Source organism: Triplophysa rosa, linkage group LG22 (genome assembly GCF_024868665.1).
Source record: "Triplophysa rosa linkage group LG22, Trosa_1v2, whole genome shotgun sequence".
Taxonomy (NCBI): Eukaryota; Metazoa; Chordata; class Actinopteri; order Cypriniformes; family Nemacheilidae; genus Triplophysa; species Triplophysa rosa.
In genome coordinates this window covers 5731876-5752870 of record NC_079911.1, presented here as the reverse complement: position 1 = coordinate 5752870, position 20995 = coordinate 5731876, and the positions used below count along the sequence as shown (strand labels likewise).

The following is a 20995-nucleotide window of genomic DNA, read 5'->3' as shown; positions in this document are numbered from 1 at the left end:
TTTTGGAGAAATACACATTTTTCAACTTCAAATGCCTATAGAAACATTATTTCTAATAAGTAGAAAAAACTGATGATGGATTTCTGTAGGGGCCATCCCACACTATATGCACACCATATATGGACTTATTTTACTGTAGCGTTTTGGAGAAAACACATTTCTTCAACTTCAAATGCCTATAGAAACATTATTTCTAATAAGTAGAAAAAACTGATGTGGATTTCTGTAGGGGCCATCCCACACTATATGCACACCATATATGGACTTATTTTACTGTAGCATTTTGGAGAAATACACATTTCTCCACTTCAAAAGCCTGTAGAAACATTATTTCTAATAAGTAGAAAAAACTGATGATGGAATATCTGTAGGGGACATCCCACACGATATGCACACCATATATGGACTTGTTTTTCTCATTTTGGAGAAATATGCATTTTTCTACTTCAAAGGCCTGTAGAAAAGTAAAAAGAAAACGTCTTGGTTACGGATGTAACCTCGGTTCCCTTTCTGTCGGTCTCTCGACGTTGTGTCGAACCGACAGAATGGGGTTTGTCTTGAGAACCTATCATCTTCTGAGTATTTAGAAAAGGCCAATGAAAATTGGCGAATGAAATTTGCATGCTGGGCTCCTCCCCGGATGTCCGGGTATAAGAGGGAAGCCGGCGTGCTCATTCATTCACCTTTTGTTCTTCAGAGCCTACGCATCTGATGAGCTTCTCTACGATCTTTGGTGATCATTTTTCTGCTGGAATCTACGACGTGGACAGCGGACGGTCCCTTCCTGCAGTGACTCTCCCCTGGGCGTCTCGGCAGCTCCGGAGGTGTTCGAGCAAAATTCCTTTCTAAAAGAGCAAATTTCTCCAGCGTGGCATGTCCCGCTGTTCTCATGGGTGCAACACACTCATCGAGGAGGGGGACGGACACGATGCCTGCTTCCAGTACGCTGGGGCAGACGTTGTGGATACATCCTGCCCGCACTGCATACGGTGATGATTCAGACGTTGCGTCACGGGTGGCTGTGTTCCCACGGGACTCAGCCACCACCTCGTTTGCTCCCCGTTCCGTTCCGCTACGGCAAGCAGCGAGGGTAATATGAGGATTACTGTGAGCGATAATCCGCCAGCCACTGGCTCACGGACCGTTCACACCTCGTCTCGCTCGTCTGACCGTTCCCCAGGAGATGGTCCGCCGTCTTATTCCTCAATCACATATTAGGACACGATGCGTGATGATGAGATGTCTCTTGCAACATCGGGGGGTGACGTACTGCCATCCAACTCCGACGATTCCTCGGGCTCCCTCCCTTGGGGGGTCGAGCCCAGGAAGAAGCGGACGTCGAAATGTCAGCCATGCTTTTCCGGGCCGCCGTGAGTGCGCTCGCGGCTGGCTATATGGCACCTCGGTTGGAGCCGCGCCCACCCCCAGTGCCGTGTTTACCGGAAGTGCATGAGGAACTTAGTAAGACCTGGAACGCCCCTTTCCGGCACGTTTCACATCAAACAAAGTTCCGTCACCCTCTCTTCCCTCGAGGTTGAGACAGCTGGAGGATACGCCGTTGTCCCCCAGGTGGAGTATGCCCCAGGTGGAGGGGGGGGCTCGACCTAGACTCCCGTCCAAAGCATGTGGGGTCTCGGCATTTCGGTGTTGAGAGAGCTCCACGAGGGTAAGACCGACCCAGCGCGTATGCAGGAACTCCGCGCCGCCACCGACCTAGCTCTACGGGCGACCAAGGTGACCACGCGGGCCCTGGGTCGGACGATGTCCACACTTGTGGTCCATGAGAAACTCCTCTGGCCGATCCTTGCGCAGATGAGTAGCGCTGAGAAGGTCCGCATTCTCGACGCACCCGTCTCGCAAGGGGGGGCTGGTTGGTGTTACTGTCGAGTCGCAGCGGCCCCTCTAACCCCCCGCCCGTCGGGGGCGCGAGACCCGCACGCTGCCTCCCCCGGAGGGTTCTCGACAGTAAAGAAGCAGTCCTCCGTGCCGCGACTCGGCCGCCTCAGCCGTCGAGTCCCGTGCACTGCCTGCTTCCCAGCAGCCCTGGTCCTCTTCGACGCCCTCCAGCTCTGGCGCCCCCCCACTCAGGCGGCCCCCCCTGGAGGAGACAGCGAAGAAGAGACCATCGCCCCATCAGCAGCCGCGGCGAAGCGGCCCTCATGGGAAGACCTCAGGGGGATCGAGGCTACCATTGGGCCCGACCCCAGCCACATCGATGGGAAGTCGGATAGGGACGGATCCTGCCCCGTCTCTCCATCTGCTGGCCCCCTCCGGGGGGCTAGCGCCCACTTACTCTCAAAAAAGGAGAGTTTCCTCTCTCTCTCTGGGTTACCACAGCCGCTCTCACCCTCTGCACGATGGTGAACGGTAAACTAGAAGTTGCGTCATGGCGAAGTGCAATGTCGAGTATAAACACCAGCCCTCAGCACTCTCAGTCAGACAGTGCGTTGAGCTGCGCAGTCGCCAGGCAGGAAAAACAGCAGCGCCGATCTCCTCCCCGGGGGACCTCCCCCGGCAAGGAATCCGTACGGCTAGCCATCGAACCACCCCCCGGGGGACGATGAAAAAGATCGTACCTTTAGTCCCCGTCTCATTTCTGGGAGCCTGTCCGACTTCCCAGGCTGTCAGGCTGGCTAGGAAAGACGATCCATCTCGGCTACGCGATCCAGTCGCCTCACGCCCGCTCAAGTTTCAGGGCATCTGATATACCTCAGTCAGAGGCTAGGATGTTTCCGTACTTCGGGCCGAGGTCGCCACCCTTCTGGCGAAGGGCGTGATCGAGCCCGTCTCACCAGCCGAGATGTTCAACGGGTTTTACAGCCTGTAATTCATTGTCCCCAAGAAAGGCGGGGGGTTGCGCTCTATCTTGGGTCTGTGTGTTCTGAACAGGCACCTACACAATAGCTGCCTTTCAGGTTGATCACGCAGAAGTGCATCCTGACGACCGTCAGGTGTCAGGACTGGTTCATGGCAATCAACCTGAAGGACGCGTACTTCATGTCTCGATCCTCCCTCGACATCGGCCAGGGTCCTCCCCTTCGGTCTGTCCCTGTCTGCACGAGTCTTTACGAAGGTCGTGGAAGCCGCCCTCCTTCCCCTTAGGGAAGGAGGTGTGCGTGTACTAAACTATCTTGATGACTGGCTCAGCTTGGCGCACTCTCGAGATCTGTTGTGCACACACAGGGACCTGGTGCTCCGGCACCTAGATCGGTGGGGCTACAGGTCAACTGAGAAGAGCAAGCTCTCCCCGGTGCAGAGCGTCCTCTTTCTCTGTATGGAACTCGACTCTGTCCTTATGAGCGGCCCCGCTCACCCCCCGTGGGGGGCGCGAGACCCGCGACGAGGAAGCCCGCACTCACGCAGCCTCCCAGAGGCAGTGGACGAGGAGATCCTGAGTGACCCACCCCCGGTCTGGTTGGGACATCACTCAGGCTAGGGCTTCGGCCACTGGGTGGCTATACGCCCATAGGTGGCGCCTCTTCTCGTCCTGGGGCTCTTCTCGGCGAGAAGACCCGCGGAGTTGCTCGGTCGGATACGAGCTGTCCCTTCCTCAAGAGAGACTGGGGAGTAACGTCTCCCCCTCCACACTGGGAATGTATGTAGCCGCTACGGCCGCTCATCATGACCCAAGTGCTGGGTAGCCTCTGGGACAGCACGACCTGGTCATTAGGTTCCTAAGGGGCGCGAGAGGGTGACCACCTTATCTGCGCTCCGTACCCTCTTGCGACCTAGGTGGCGGGCCTCAAGAGGCCCCGCCCCCTTCGAGCCTCTCGGGGTTGCCGCTCTTTCTCAGTCTTGATAAGACGGCTTTCCGCAGGGCTCTCACCTCCAAGAGGGTAGGGGATCTACAAGCACCCTCCGTGTCCACAGATTGCCTAGAACTTGGGGCCGGGATTCTCACGTTATCTTGAGACCCCACCCCGGCTACATGCCCGAGGTTCCCACCACTCTCCCGAGAGACCAGGTGGTGAACCTGCAGGCGCTCCCCACCGGGGAGGAAGACCCAACCTATCCGTGTTGTGTCCAGTACGCGCACGGCGCCTCTACTTGGACCGCACGCAGAGTAAACAGACTCTCCCATTCTGTCGGTTCGGCACAACGTCGAGAGACCGACAAGAAAGGGAACCGAGGTTACATCCGTAACCAAGACATTTCTTTTTACTGTTCTACAGGCCTTTGTGTGGGATGGCCCCTACAGAAACAGACGATCAGTCTTTTCTACTTATTAGAAATAATGTTTCTATAGGCATTTGAAGTGGAAAAATGTGTATTTCTCCAAAACGCTACAGTAAAATAAGTCCATATATGGTGTGCATATAGTGTGGGATGGCCCCTACAGAAATCCATCATCAGTTTTTTCTACTTATTAGAAATAATGTTTCTATAGGCATTTGAAGTGGAAAAATGTGTATTTCTCCAAAACGCTACAGTAAAATAAGTCCATATATGGTGTGCATATAGTGTGGGATGGCCCCTACAGAAATCCATCATCAGTTTTTTCTACTTATTAGAAATAATGTTTCTATAGGCATTTGAAGTGGAAAAATGTGTATTTCTCCAAAACGCTACAGTAAAATAAGTCCATATATGGTGTGCATATAGTGTGGGATGGCCCCTACAGAAATCCATCATCAGTTTTTTCTACTTATTAGAAATAATGTTTCTATAGGCATTTGAAGTGGAAAAATGTGTATTTCTCCAAAACGCTACAGTAAAATAAGTCCATATATGGTGTGCATATAGTGTGGGATGGCCCCTACAGAAATCCATCATCAGTTTTTTCTACTTATTAGAAATAATGTTTCTATAGGCATTTGAAGTGGAAAAATGTGTATTTCTCCAAAACGCTACAGTAAAATAAGTCCATATATGGTGTGCATATAGTGTGGGATGGCCCCTACAGAAATCCATCATCAGTTTTTTCTACTTATTAGAAATAATGTTTCTATAGGCATTTGAAGTGGAAAAATGTGTATTTCTCCAAAATGCTACAGTAAAATAAGTCCATATATGGTGTGCATATAGTGTGGGATGGCCCCTATAGAAACCCACCATCAGTTTTTTCTACTTATGAGAAATAATGTTTGTATAGTCAATTATATTGGAATAATATTTTTCAAACAAAATGCTTTCAAAAAACATACTGTAATTAAATCTGTTCAAATCCATGGGTACTGTAATTGCAAACTGCATAAACAGTTTTATTAGCAGGACAAAGGTCTAGAAGGCATTAAAATAATACATATTTAAGATACAGACAGAGACATTGGTTTCACAATATAACGTTACAGCAATCATAATGCAAACATTCGGAGAAAAAAACCTGCATAAATTACGACAAAAACGAGATATACTAAACGTAAAACAAGAAATATGTTATTGACAAGAGACGCGGATCATCTACATTTAAATAAAGCTTTACAAGCGGTGTTCCTGTAATGTACCGTAAACCACTCAATAAGCGCGCATCTGAACCTAAACAGCGGCTGGCTTGACCGTGTATTTTCAAACCGCGGCTGGCTTGACCGCAGTGAATTGGGATCCTGTCACTCAGTATGCCTACGTGTGCAGTAAACATTTTGTCACTGGTAAGTCAAACATCCGAATGTCAGTTTTATGTTATATTTCTGTAAGCTAAGCTGTAGCATTTTTTAGAATGAATGAAGCATCTATACAGTAAAGTTATGTTTGCCGTAGCTAATAACAGCTTGTTATTTTTTAAAAAAAAACTTAATGTAAACCTTGTCACATAGCAGTTTTTAAACATTGTTCTGTTCTTGTTATAAATCAGAAATGACAAACAAGCAGCTTCCCCATCAGAAAATATAAAAGGAGAGAGTTGGCTTGTTTTCCCCCCAGTGGGCCTGGTTTTAGATTATGACGCGCGTTACATTAGCATCTGCTTATGGGCCGATATACGTAGGTTGTCCGCTACAGAGCCGTTGAAAAACAGAGTTGCGACACTTACATAGACGTCCGTTGGAAAAATGGAATGTGGAAGTAACTTGTGTCATGGAGGGCTTTATCCAGTACCTCAGAGATGATGGCTGCGTCCAAATACCCCCACTTGGGGTCTTGGCCACTTAAGAGCGCGTGCATGCGACAGGAAGTAAGATCGCAAGTCTGTCCAATGTCTTAAAAACGCCAAAGTGCAATGCCCTTAACGCACACTAAACCCACACTATCTTGAATACCGCTTCCGAACGGTATTCAGGGCTAAGTGTATTCCATCATGCATCATGTTCTGGATATGAATCATGAGACTTTTTGCTCGGGTCTTGTGAGATGTTGCGTAAAGTTTTCCAGTGTAAGTTATACTACTACTTTTAGGTTATTTATTCTATGTTTGGCTAACACTTTTGTTTTCTTTTGTTTTTGTTTTTTTGGGTACAGCTGCTTTGATACAATACAAATAAAGCGCTATAAAAATAAATCTGACTTGTCTTGACTATATAATTAGATATTACATATAATTTTGTAGTAAAACGTAGTGTTTCACATTTTATTGGTGAAAACTTCAGAGTTATGTATTTTGTAACTGTTTTATCACATAATAAGAAACACCACATTAATTAACGTTACATGTTTGCACTTGCTAATTAAGTGTGTCCCATCAGGTTAGAAATACTACATGCTCACTTGGGATCTTCACGCCCACTAGAACACTTGGGCCAAAAACAGGAAATACGTCATGAAAGTAGTCAAGTGTAAAGACCGCAAGTGGGCATATTTGGACGCAGCCGATGTATTTTTGTAGGCTAACCCGGAAGTAAGCGCCGCGCTGGTTCCCTCAACTGAAAGCCTATGCATTTGTCCCATAGACTTTTGAAAGTTTGCAAAAAATAAGATCTGTGATTAACAAAGGTCTATGATTTTTACACGTTTTGTCTATCAAGATAATCTTTACAAATTAATACCATATTTGTTACTTTTGAAGCCGAAATACAATTGGCAGAAGTAAAAAGCTAACACGATGCCATAAACAGACACACAAGGTCGCTCGATATCAACGTCACCAGCACCAATCCGACAACTCTTTCAAACTTTATTAAAAATGTGTTCCCCTATGTCGGCGACGATAGCCCTGTGGTTAGTGCAGCGACATATAGTGCCAGTGCACTTGCGGCCTGACTTGAGTTCGATTCCCATCTCGAGCGTGATTTGCCTGTCCCTCACCCCTGTCTCTACATCCAATGCTTTCCTGTCTGCTCTCCACTGTCCTATATATAAAAAAATCCCTGGTAAGTAATTAATCTGCATCCACCTTTTTAGAGATTTGTGCCCATGTTGCATTATTTGTGAGATTTATATGCACGATGACGTCTAACGTCCCCACCAAAGGAATAGTCGCTTTTAGCAACTTGTTAGCAACCGCCATTTTTAAGATGCAATGAATCTTTAAAAAATCACAACCTGGTATGTTTTGTCATAGATTAAAACGTGAAAATTTTCAGAGGTTTTGTTAACCATAGACCTTGTTTCAGGCGATTTACCGAAAACCCATTAAAAAAAAACCATAGACTTTGGGGTGATGGAACCGGAAGTGCTAAAATGCTAACTCGATTCCAGTGTTCTTTTAACAGCAGCTAGTGTTTATACAATTAAGGTTTCATAGAAATTTGGTTTTCTGTGCCATCATTTCGGCACGTTAAACTGTTTCCTTATAATGGAGTAACGCAAAATTTTTCACATTATCCAGTTAATAAGGGCTCATTCTTTGAAGAGCAGCTAGTGTTTATTACAAGTAAGGCTTGATAGAAATTTTGGTTTCCCTGGTCGTTGTTTAGGTATGTTAAACCTTGTTAAGCATTTTAGAAAGTCAGCCGTCTTTCAGTCAATACTTACGAAATTACTTTCAGACAATTCAGTCACTGCTTCCTTCTGTGCTGTTTAAACCCATTAAAACAGACTGATAGTTTGGAATTATTAAAAGCTCCAAGAATCACGTGACTTCGTGACGGAGCGATTAAAGTGTGTCGCAAGTCTGCTCTGGTTTGCACAGGTCACTGCAGTTTCGAGGGTGCAGACTTATTGCTACAGTGTTGTTCTCTTTAGGCCGCCCTAGTGCTTTAAACAATGTTGAGTCTGTAAACTGGGCTCCTACAATTCACCTCGATTATCAGAAAGGCAAGCCAGTGTCAGAAGTACCGCGTAAACGAGAGAAGATGATGATGTCCATAGACGAAAAACCTGTAACCTGAAAATATTTTTCTAGCAGACCGTGGGTTTAATGTTGGGCATGGTGGAGTATTCTACTGTGCTTCACTATACGATACCTGCATTCAAACAGAAAGTTGTCAGCAATAGTTAAGAAGTTGTTTTGTGTGTACATTTCGGGTATGGGTCACCATATCTGACAAATAGGTCACTTTCACTATTACATTAAGATTGTTACTGAGTTCCTATCAAAATACTAATGATGATAATTGTAATAAATAAAAAACAAAAGAAGTCATTGCAAAAACTCTAATGGATTTAATATAATAGAATTAAAATAGTATTTGTTATTTGTTTTTAAAGAAAAATATAATGGTCTCTACTGTAATGTGTTGGGTTCTGATGGTGGGATGGAAAGCAATGGAACGCCATTAAATCTTACTGGTACACATTACTTAAATAAAGTTCTGGCCTCTAGCGCCCTCTTGTGGTGAGACTGGTCACAAACGAGTGACTGGAAGTTGAGCACTTGAGGGCTATTAGTTTTAAAGGATGAGTAGTTGTCTGGGTTGGCATGAGGTTGTTGAAAAATCTGAAGTTACAAGTGGGATGCAAGGTTGTGTGGAAACACTTTTCCCACAAGCCTCTATTGGTGGACACAGACTCAATCACAATTGTACTTCAAATCCTGGCTGTCTGGATCTGCTGTTTGGTTCCCATGGCATTGTGTCAGACCATACTGAGAATTTCTGCCCCCGTTGAAAGATTGTGAATGTTTATTCACTCCATTAATACAAAACCTTTTCACTGATACCTTTTCATCTCCATGGGTGTAAAAAGGTGAAAGTTCCCCGCCATCACTCTCATCTGTTTCTCTTATAAGTGAGCGTCTTCTTTTGGTGCTTACTGTTTTCGAACCTGCTTGTTTATCAAATCACTTTTATTGTCACATCACCAATAGCACATGTGCCGTGGTGAGTGAATAGCTTGGGAGCAAGCCCCAGACAGTGCAGAATACAATTGGCACATTTAAAAGATAACATTATACACATTTTACAAATAACAGTATACTTAAATTTTTTCCTGCGCTTCTCCAGCTCTCTTGCAGAATTGTGGAAGTGTGTGGAAGGTTTGTTTTTCAGAGCGTGAGCTTAATAAATTGCTTTCTGCTGCAGAGGCAGGTTTCTCTGCGGAGAGAAATCTCTAATTTGCCAGCAGAGGGAATACAAAGAGAAAGCTCTGTTTGCATTCAAAGCAACCAAAACCGGAAACACAAAACAGAAGAATTTTATTTCTTTCTTAAACATTTTATAATCAACATGTGTATTAAAATAGTATGTGTAAAGCAGAAAATACATTTCTAATTTTCTTGTAATAAGAGTTGTGATTTGATTACCAATTTTGGTTTCTAGATAATGTTATACTTCCTTTTGTGTAATTTCATAGTTTTGATAGGTTTTCTATTATTTCCAAATTTGAAAAATAGTCATTTTGAATAATGAATATATTTCATTTATATTTTGTAACTGTAAATAAATAATGCATAAAAGTGGTCATTCCTCATTCGCTTGTATTTCTTCTTTTTTGTTCCTAGCTGACTGAATCATTTGCAGACAATGGGCTGGGAACAGTAGGGTCCACCTGAATAATAAAAGAGATCACATATTTGAAATACAAATTCCAACATCATATTTTTGTAGTTGGGACACAATGAAACCACTGGAATACTTTAATTTTAATTGAAAAGTACTAGTGTGTTCTCAGGACAAGGATATTTTTATAAACAAGTGTCATGCCTCGGCTGATGTGTATTAAATTGAGCATTTTTTGTACACATTATTATTTAATTACTTAATTTCTGAACCGAGATATATTTTAATACATTTTAAATACAGTAAAATGTAAAATTATGTTTTTTTTTTCAACAGTAAACAGCAGGTTTCCGTTTTGACAAATTTTCCCATGCAATGTGACCACACGCCTCTCTATGGGGTGAAGGAGTCCTAAATTATTCATATAATGATCATTAGTCTTAAGTCAATTCTAATAAATTATAGCAGGCAAAGTAATAACGTTCAAAAAAATCATAACGATCTTCCTTGATTCGACCTGAACCCTCCAGGTAAACAATCAGAATAAAATAAAATCCTAGAGAGAAATTATTTCCTTAGTCCCAGCAGAAGTATTTCCAGTCTTTGTTTATTCTGTGTTCAGATCTGAGCGCAACCACTTGAGCTCTTATACACGGCTGCCTGGTCCGCGCATGCGCGTTGAATCAATAGTTCATGTGCAATGTAAACCTACCCGCTTCGATCACAAACTTTCACGGAATGAAATGAATGTCAAGTGGAAGAGATTATTCTTTTGGAAAAGAAAGAAGTACATTTTTAAGCCACTGTAGCAGGAGTGAATGGATTGATTTGTTGTTAGCGCGCGCGTTGTCATGCGGGAATAAACAACGGTGCGCACCGTTCACGCGCGTCATCTGGATTACTTGTACGAATTTCAAGCGTTTCTATGATAAAGAAGCGAATAAATGACAGGAATGAGAGGAGACAGCAGTCATGCGGCTAAAGCGAGATGGACAACAGCGGCATGGGCTCTTCAACTTTTCTGCATTTCTTCTCTGACTTTATTTGGAAATGGAGAAGATTGCCATGGCGCCTTTGATTTATATTTTGTATTGGATCGGTGAGTTTGACAGGATGTAAATGAGTTATATACCTCTGTGTTTTATAGGGTGTATATTTATATGAAACGATTCTCTCTGTCTCTCTATGCTCCGTTTCTGTATATTTACAAATATTAATAATAATATGAAGAATAACTCAAATGAGACCACACTATCAGCTCTGGTATTTTTAGATGCCTTTTTCCCCTAGCCATCTTATAGTTCTCGAGATCCCTTATATGGCACTGTTTATCTTCTAAAAGCCCCAAACCTTCATCCTCATTCTAGGTCAGGCAGTGTGTCTGAGAACTGGCTGGAGATATATGGATTTGTGGAGCAATTGACGAATCGCTTTGTAAGGTAAGAAACGTTCAATTGTATTTTTATGAAGAATTAACACATATTAAGTTATTGAATGGGTTATAGAGCTTCCACACCACCACAACCATATCCTCCCTCCTATAAACCACTTTCTTGAATTCCAACCTCTTGAACATGTGTTGAACTAAATTTACATTTAATTGTAGATGACTATGTTTAACTTCAGTCTGTGTGTGATGCGTGTTTGGATTAGTGTGTGGTATGGTGACCTAGTTCATGCAGGTTTGGGCATAATGGCAAAATATTTAACCACAAATTGTGTCACAGTAGTCATTTTCACTAAATACTGCCCTACTAAATCGTTTCAGTGTATACACTATTAGAAACATGTCATTTTACATACCCACCCAGAGGGTAAATTTGATTTTACTATGCTGTTGTGCTTCTCATAATACATTGATTGTTTCTGTTTGCTTAGCCCGAAGATGAGAGTATCGTTCATAGTGTTTTCTTCAAATGCAGAAGTAATCCTGCCTCTCACTGGAGACAGGTGTGATTTCATTTAGTCTATTGTAAATACTTCTGCCGCATTGTTATTACATGTTTACTGTGCCACAGATACATAGCAGTTAAAATGACTGCTATGGCTTTTTAGGGCAGCTATAGATAATGGTCTTCAAAGGTTGAGCAAGATCAGACCTGCTGGTGAGACCTACATGCACGAGGGGTTGAAAAAGGTAAATGTAATACCATCTACTTTTGTATTTTCATTAACAGCATAGTATTGCACTGCTGGTATTCTGCTTTTTTAAAATGCCCCGTGATCACTTTTGGATTAATTAGACCGCTGTATCTGAGCCAGCATCAATGCCTCACCCCACTGATGCTTCTGGGTCTAAATGGAAGCAAATGAAGCCATGTAGCATCTAATGGAAAGCCATCCAGAAGAGCGGAAGCTGTTGTAGCTACAAAGCGAGGACCAGCTCCCTATGCCATGATTTTAAAATAAAATGCTCTACAACCACATATTGATATATTTTACACATATTTTGACCATGCAGTATGTATCAAAAGGTATAGTAAATGAAGTTGAACACTGTTTTAGGCATTGGAACAAATGACCTCTCAGCGCACAAGATCATCCAGCATCATTATTGCACTGACTGATGGGAAGCTGGAAATGTATCCTCATGAACTCGCTGTGAAAGAGGTAAAACAACATATCATCATTGTCGGGTGGAAAAGTCATCTCCATATTTCATGATTTTTTTTCACAAATCATTACTCTTGGTCGCCCTTTGTGTCTAGTCAGTAAAAATGATTTAATAATAAAGAAAATGCTTTTTTGTTTTCTGAAATTATGTTCTGTCTGACATCAACAATATTTTCAGTCGTGGGACATTTAACATAGCACATGGAGAGGTTTATCACAAGCACAACTATTGTGATAACATAAAATCAATCAGTCATCCTATTCTTGTAGTTTCTTTACATTTCAAACGCAAAATCTTTTTTTTGGAAAAGGTTTTAGATTTAAAAATGATAAGTCATCAGTTATTGGCCCGGTTTCAAAGACAAGGCTTAGCCTAAGCCAGGACTATGCCTTAGTCAATTTAGGCTATTTAAGTCACTTTTATTAAAATGCCTTAGAAAACAACATTACTGACAAAACAATGGCACTGACATATGTTATTTTCAGTTGAGACAGCTCAAAATTCATTTTAGTCTGGGACTAGTCTTAAGCATTATCTGTGAAACCGGGGCATTAAGTATTTAATATATTCATTTCATTTGCTCACTCAGGCTGATCAGGCCAGACATTATGGTGCACGGGTGTACTGCGTTGGCGTGAAGGACTTTGATGCAAACCAGGTACAATTTTTCTAGATTCTTGTTTACACTATAGACGGTTTCATTGGACGCACATGCCTGGCCTGAAGTTAACATCTGGTCTGTGTTTGGTTATAATATAACAATTTATTTTATATTTAAATTAATTAAATTATTTTATTGTATATGAATTGTATTAATTTAAATTAAAACTTCTCAATAGTATAGATTCTTTGCGGAGGTCTACCGGAAGTTAAGTTTGGGCCACATAACGTTTGTTTATGTTGTTGCCGCTGAAACTGTCTATTCTTAACATGTATATGACGTTTTTCAATAGTGTTTACTAAGGCTAGCATTACTGGGATTTGAACAAAACCTCATGTAAATATAAGTCGTTACAGATGATAGTGATATCTCAAGTTCTTGAGAAGAGGTGTGCTATTACTTTACCTAAGGATTGAACTTTTATCTGATAGAAACAATACAATATCATATACTGTGCCCGAGCAACCCACCCCAACACCCTAGCAACCACATAGCAACATAGTTAAAGACACTTGGAAAATCTTGACAGGCTGTTGATGTGTAGTTTATTATGGCTGTCATGGGAATATTGTTTTCATGAGGATGTTTCTGTGCATTAGTAACAGTGAACAGAGGGTGTCTTTATATTGACTCTGGTGGATGGGCATGTCTGAGAGGGATGATGAAATAATTGGATTTTGCAGCGTGCACATCCTGCTCATGTTACATTAGCATCAATTTGGGCCTGGGAAAGTTAGTGAGGTTGCTTCAAACATCAATGGCTACAAACGCTGTTCAAAAAGAACATGATAGCTGATCATCAGTTGTTGCAAGACCATCAGCAATGAGCAATGAGCCAGCTACCAACTGCATACCAGCTGTAGTATATTTGCTATTCTATGAATATTCATAATTATGAATTTGGTTTCTCTGTAAATGTTACATATTTTTATGATCAGCTCGTAGATATTGCAGACAGCAAAGATCAAGTGTTCCCAGTCGTGGATGGATTCCAAGCACTCAAAACCATCGTAAATTCGGTGAGGCTGGGCATAAGTAAACAAAAATGACATTTAAAGCATGCAGAATACTTGTGGTTTGCTGTCTTCTAACTGACTTGAATTTATGTTTACAGATTCTACAGAAATCATGTATAGAGATTTTTAACCTCGAGCCCTCCAGCATTTGTGTGAATGGTAAAACATAAAACATGTTAGATTCATGTCTTTCTTTTGAAACCGTGTTCATGGCTAACTTACTGTATGTCTCAAAATTGTGTTTTAGAAACATTCAACATTGTTCTGAGGGGAAGGGGCTTCACACAGGGCAGAACCTCAGAGGGCGTGGTCTGTACGATATCTGCCAATCAACAGGAGCCCTATAGTAAGACTTTCCATACATTGCATTTAAATCCTGTTGCACGCATGGTGACAGTGAGACACCACATCAAGACAGATGGACTCCAAAACAAGACATGTAATTGACCGTTGTCAGGTTGGCAATGCAGGCACATTCTTAAAGGCACAGTTCACACAAAGGTGGAAAGTCATTGACATTCCAAACCTGTATAACTTTATTTTGTGAAGCCTTAAAGGAAATATGTTGAAGGATGTACTGTCAATATGATAAAAGTAAATGATGACTGAAGCTGTCAAGCTCCAAACTCATAAAAAAGCACCATAAATATATGATAACATTAGTCTATATGAATCCTGAGCTATATTCTAAACCATGCAAAGGCTATGTGTCAGAAACAAAGACAAATTTAGTTTGTTATTTACTAACAAAAGTTGCACAGATTACATAAATGTCACATTATAAGAACCAACTGATGTTACGTGTCTCGTGACCAAAACCTCATTGGCGACGTATTTGATTGAAGACATATTTTCAGAAAAAAAGCCACCAAAAGCTATCATATATCTTCAGATGATTTGGAGTATGGAGAACAGGTTGAATGTGTTACTTTGATAGTGCTTTATAGGCATTCTAAAGCTTGTCAGCTCCAGTCCCCATTCACTTTCATTATATGGAAAAGAGCAGCCAGTACATTCTTAAAAATATCTCACAGTCTAGAACAAAAGAAAGTCATTTTGGTTAAGAACATCATAAATGTCAGTAAATGATGGCAGAATGTGTTTTTGTCTGCATTTGGCATTTTACAACAGTCTCACGCCGCTCTCTCTTCCTTCTAGATGAGAGGCCGAGTATAGTGAGGGATGATTATGTGCTGTGTCCAGCTCCAGTATTGACCGAGGTCAGCCAGTAAGTGGCATTCCTCCAGCTTGTTTCTGAGAACAGTAGCTCTCCATTCACGGAGCTACAGCTGGTATAAGCAGGCATGCAAAGAGAATGAGAGTTCGCCATCTTTTTCCCCGGGGTTTCTATCTGGGTTTCTGTTTATAGCTCAGCTAATAGTCAACTGATAAGGCGCAGTCACAGGGCAGGGCAGTGTCGTAGAAACAAAGAACAGTTTTGTTTCCCATAGTGCACCGTCTTACAAAACAACCCAACATTTTTTCGTTTACTTTTTCTTTGTTGCCAAGCCTTTGAACAACCAGATAAAAGAGACCCTTTAAACGCTGTTTATCTTGTTCTAAAGAAAATATTCTTTCTCTCAACAGCTCAATCGATGTGCTCATTAGTCTGAATAATGGACAGTCTTTCATTTCAAGTCCAATCACGATATATGCCACCACATGTGTAAGTATACAGTAATAACTTTTGAGCAAACAGGGGATTTATTTTGCCGTCTAATTAAACCCCCCACTTAATATTCTGTTTTATTCTCTTTTTAAACACGCACATAATAGAAATAAAGCAAAAATGGAAAAAACGACAACAATAATCAAGGTTATGGTTTATAATATTCACAGTCTGATGGGCTGGTGGTGGCCATTGTTATTCTGGTACTGCTGGTGCTGGTGGGTCTAGTTGTGCTCTGGTGGTTCTGGCCTCTCTGTTGTACTGTGGTGAGTGCTGGAGATACACACATGTGGATGAAGGTGTTTTCATAAAATAGTAATATTCTGTTTTGTTTCACCTATGACAGGTGATCAGGGATCCGCCCCCATCTCGCCCTCCACCCCCAAGACCAATACCGGTAGGTGTTTTATACAATATATTACATATAAATCAGATATCTTATGAGTTCTTGAAACACTTGCTGTTTGTTTTAAAGGAACCTGAGGTGGATCCTCTGCCAAAGAAGAAATGGCCTACAGTAGATGCGTCTTATTATGGTGGCAGAGGCCCTGGTGGTATTACACGCATGGAGGTACATCTGAGAATATGTACAAAGTTAACTTGTCAACATGTAAATAAATATGTTTAATGTGATGTTGTTTTAAAACTGCTAACACATTAACGTGTAACGAAAATTATGATTATATGCATAATGGAGTGCCTCAGAGATGACGTATTTTACCCGGAAGTTAGCGCCGCGCTGTTTCCCTCGACCGAAAGCCTATGCATTTTTACCATAGACTTTTGGAAGATCGCAAAAAATAAGCTCTGTGATTAACAAATGCTCATGATGTTTACACGTTTTGTCTATCGAGATAATCTTTACAGATTAACACAATATTTGCTATTTTTGAAGCCTAAATACAATCGGCAGAAGTAAAAAGCTAACCCGATGCTATAAACAGACTACACTATGGTCGCTCGATATCGAAGTCACCACCACCACCAAACCTCATTCTCAAACTTTATTAAAAATGTGTAATTACTCTGTGAATGAATCCCCAACAATGATTTTAGAGATTTGTGCCCATGTTGCATTATTTGTGAGATTTATATGCGCGATGACGTCTAACATCCCCGCCACTGATCTATATAAGTGACTGGATTGCGCCTAGAACGCTAAACCAATGGCAGGAGGTGAAGCCACTGGAAATGATCACGCCGCCATCTTGGTATGCCCAACTGACAGAGAGTGCCATTGACTTACAGTCAAAATGACGATCTAAAATAACCCGTTTTTCATTTTATTAGGCACGCGATACGTTTTTAGTTCACATGTGTGTTTAAATTAATTGATACTTCAGATATTTTTTCACATGTTTATGTTTATTTTGGGCAGAATAGCGACGTATAGAAATCAATGTATCTAGGTGAGTGTGTATTGCACACTGTTGTAATGGCACATGTGTAAGTATTTAGAAATAATGCTTCGTGACTTAAAGAGCATATACAGCCTGTATTTAGATTTCAGAATAAGCACATTTGAAATATGTTGAGGTGTCTCGTTAGTCTGCTGATCTGATACATATGCTACTGTAATGAAAATGAACGTAACTCTATATCTAATAAGACGGGAAAATTCCTGACTTTAAATAATTAACCATTTACATGCTTAAGACATTTGCGTTGTAAGAATGTACTGTGAGACTTTAGATATAAAAACGGGGACTGGTAAGTTACTGTTTTATCATTAATATGTGATAACTCCCTATTAATTTAATAGAACGTTTGGGCATACCAACATGTCGGCGTGGTAGCTTCAGTGTAATGACGTCATGAGCAATCCAGTCATTTATATAGATCAGTGGTCCCCGCCAAAGGAAGTAGTCGGCTTCTTACACCACTTACATTTACATTAAGTCATTTAGCAGACGATTTTATCCAAAGTGACTTACAAATGAGGTAAACAATAGAAGCAATTGGAACAACATAAGGACAACAAAAAGCATAGGTGCAGTAAAAAACTGGTCTCATATAGCCTACCAAAGTATACAAAGCAAAGGATAGAAGTAGAAAAGAAATAGTCAGAACTAATCGGTCAGGTGTTGACGTAAGAGATGTGTTTTCAGCCGATTCTTAAAGATGGCTACAGAATCTGCTGATCTTTTGTAGCAGCGGGCAGATCATTCCACAAATGTGGAACAGACACAGACCCTTTTTGGAATGGCACTACAAGTCGTCGTTCGTTTGTGGAGCGTAGGGATCTGCCGGGTACACTTGTCAGCAACCGCCGTTTTAAAGAGACAATACAAGCGGGTTATACAAGTGTGTTTTATGTCATAGATTAAAGCATGAAAATATTTAGAGGTTTTGTTATTTTATTTAGGCGATTTGCCAAAAACCCATTCAAAAAACCCATATTCTGCGTCCGAAATCGCCTACTTCCATACTATATAGTAGGCGAAAATGAGTATGAGTCATGAGTAGTATGTCCGATACCTCAGTATGCAAAAAACAGTAGGCGAGAAATACCTGGTCTACTACTTCCGCCGAGATTCGTGAGTGTGGATCGGATGGACACTTATCTAGCCCATGATGCCACGGGAGCTGAGCAACGGTCAAATTTCAAAAGTAAATCAAATAAATACAGCGGAAAACTTAAAGGCGGATGTCCGTTTTTAATGTAAGTGCCAATAAATGAATTTCTCGTGACTAAATTTTGTTTTTATTAACATTCACGTATAGGTTGTTGTTAAAACGTCATAGGTCAAAGAGCATGACCATAAAACATGGCGGACGCAGTATGTCCGAAATGTATTCATACTACTCCCACTCATACTATATAGAACGTACTGTTTTAACAGCCAATAGGTAGGAACTTATTTAAATTCAGTACGTACTTTCACAGTATGCGATTTCGGACGCAGCGATAGACTTTGGGGGCGATGGAACCGGAAGTCTTTAAATGCTAACTCGCTTCCGGGGTTTGCATACAAAAATACATCATCTCTGAGACACTCAATAGCACAAGTGTTTAATATCTCCATTTGTACATTCATACGGAACTGTGTGCTTTTTGTTACGTGAATCTTTATTTGTTTCAAAATAAAAAATCATTAACACAAATGTCTTTTACTCAACTACTAATACACTGGTGATGGTGAAATTGTTCTGTGAGTTGCCTGAAAGATATTATTACGTATGCTGAAGCTTGCAATCTCCATAGGTTCGGTGGGGTGATAAGGGCTCTACAGAAGAAGGGTCGCGGTTAGAGAAAGCAAAAAACGCTGTGGTCAAAATGCCAGAGGAGGAGTTTGAGGAGACTGTAATAAGACCTCCACCCAGACCACCTCCCATATACCAACCCCAGGCCCCGGACAAGTGGTACACTCCTATTAAAGTATGTGTTTTTAACACATCGTCTTTATTCTGTTGGCTGATTCTGAGTGTTTGTATGGGATGTTATGTGATATTTTACATTTGTAAATGTACATACGCGCCATGCGAAAGTCTTTTAATTAATACATTTTTGGAGTTTGGAGCTTTGGTTTGCCGACTTTATATACAATTAATCATTTACATTTGTGAAATGTTGTGTTTTGTTGTTTATTTAGGGCCAGTTTGATGCTGTATTAGCATTGCTGCGTCGACAATATCACAGAGTTGCTATAAAGAGACCTACAGCGAATGATAAGGTATGGCTGTCCTGTTAAGCATATGAATAGATATCATAAAAAGATATTTTAAAGAAAGTTGGTAACCGGATGCACCCATTCACTTCTGTTGTATGGACACAAAACCAAAGTCAATGGGTTGTTATGTTATGTCAACCGCTGTTCGGTTAACAACGTCCTTCAAAATATCTTCTTTTGTGTTCTGCAGAAGAAAGTCATATAGGTTTGAAATGATAAGAGGGTAAGTAAATGATGACAGAATTTTAATATTTGGTTGAATATTAGCATTGAAACACACACAAAATAAGTCATTTTCTGTCATCGATGTGGCCTTACACTTCACTACAGAGAGCAAACTCTCACTGGTATCAATGTCACAATAGTTTAAGTTTAACTCAATGTTTTTCTAGGGTACAATGTTCTTACTGTTGCAGTGTTTGACTGTGTGGACAGTAGTTAGATATCTGCTTAAATGGCCTTTCTTGTAAAGTATTTTTATTTAATGATACAGAGATTCCTAAACGACTTCATCATGTCTGTTCTCATTATCCTTTCACTGTTATTTTATATATAATTTGACCTGCTCCATTTGCGCCTCAGACATGAATGACGAATCGCGTGGCTTGTTACAGAGAGACGTGAACTGTTCTAAGCAATAATAAATACATATTTTTCCATTTGGGTTTTAAAAAATAAATATCATAGATCTTTAGAGTGTCCTTATTTGGCATTAAGTTTTTGCTCTGGGCAAGCACTGCTCAGATATTCGGAGGAAAATGTCAAAAATCTAGTTTTAAAACTTTATTAAGATATATCATTTAAGATTCTGACTTAGGCTGGTCCTTTGGCACAGTAGTCTTTTATGTACTCATCATGTGTTTTCTGTGTTTTAGGGGCGATGCATCAAATTCACCCGGGTTCAAAGTAACTGATTGACCGATCCAATGTGTCACACTTCAGGAGGTTCTGATCAGTTTTTAATATCCAATTGCAGTTGGACTTGGATGGACTTTCAGATATGTGCGTACTAGTAATAAATGGCTGTATTGTTATTTTCCAGACAAGTATAGACACATCTTGTTGAATTTATGGTCACAGTACAAAAGCTGTAATTTTAATGTCAACATCAGTTTTTTTTTTTCAAAATAAGAGTTTACACTTTTATTTGTTACATGTATAAATGTATCCTGCTGAACTTTGTCTGCATGCTCTTAAAAACACTGATTTTACAACAGAGACACAAATCAAAACTGTGCCTTATTATGAGTATATATAGAGAGTGAAATACAGTCAATTTTGTAGAGATGTTAAATTTTCTTCCAGTAATTATTTCTATTTTCTATTTAATTATTTGTTTTTATTTTATACTGATTAAATTGTTTTAATCAGTAGATTACCTGTGTAAGTTTATTGTTAACGACACAACTGTCAATAAAAAGCGCTGAAATGCATTAAAATATATTATAATATTAGATTTGATTTATATATATATGATTTATGATGTAGTTAATAGCTGTTAATCAATAAAAGGTTTTATTATATACATAAATATTTTTTGTAAAGCTGGCTTTTCTCTACATCTATCATTCTTCAGAGCCACGTGTCCTTTTTTAGGTTCACAAAATGAGCCTTT

At 40.8% G+C, this 20995-nt stretch overlaps 1 protein-coding gene across 3 annotated transcripts; it reads left to right on the top strand.

Annotated features, from left to right (window-relative positions):
* The first annotated feature begins 5429 nt into the window (after positions 1 to 5429).
* Positions 5430 to 20831, top strand: antxr2b (ANTXR cell adhesion molecule 2b). 3 transcript variants are annotated; one of them, XM_057321858.1, is made up of 17 exons: positions 5430 to 5588; positions 11117 to 11188; positions 11628 to 11699; positions 11805 to 11886; positions 12255 to 12359; positions 12953 to 13021; positions 13963 to 14043; positions 14139 to 14199; positions 14288 to 14386; positions 15199 to 15268; positions 15628 to 15706; positions 15880 to 15975; positions 16056 to 16106; positions 16185 to 16280; positions 18915 to 19088; positions 19303 to 19383; positions 20256 to 20831. In XM_057321858.1, the coding sequence occupies exons 3-17, from the start codon at positions 11635 to 11637 to the stop codon at positions 20292 to 20294; spliced, it is 1248 nt and encodes a 415-aa protein (XP_057177841.1). In that variant the 5' UTR covers positions 5430 to 5588; positions 11117 to 11188; positions 11628 to 11634; the 3' UTR covers positions 20295 to 20831. The 3 variants fall into 3 exon arrangements, with proteins under 3 accessions (XP_057177841.1, XP_057177842.1, XP_057177840.1); XM_057321857.1 differs by lacking the exon at positions 5430 to 5588 and adding an exon at positions 10412 to 10848; XM_057321859.1 differs by lacking the exons at positions 5430 to 5588; positions 19303 to 19383; positions 20256 to 20831 and adding an exon at positions 10410 to 10848 and having other exon boundaries at positions 18899 to 19045.
* Positions 20832 to 20995: the final 164 nt, after the last annotated feature.

Bases quoted from the DNA above. Each gene is read 5' to 3' on its own strand.
- antxr2b (XM_057321857.1), top strand. From the start codon at position 10,694: ATGACAGGAATGAGAGGAGACAGCAGTCATGCGGCTAAAGCGAGATGG. The intron at 13,022-13,962 runs GTACAATTTTTC...TTTTATGATCAG, and splicing joins AGGACTTTGATGCAAACCAG to CTCGTAGATATTGCAGACAG. The intron at 14,387-15,198 runs GTAAGACTTTCC...TCTTCCTTCTAG, and splicing joins CAATCAACAGGAGCCCTATA to ATGAGAGGCCGAGTATAGTG.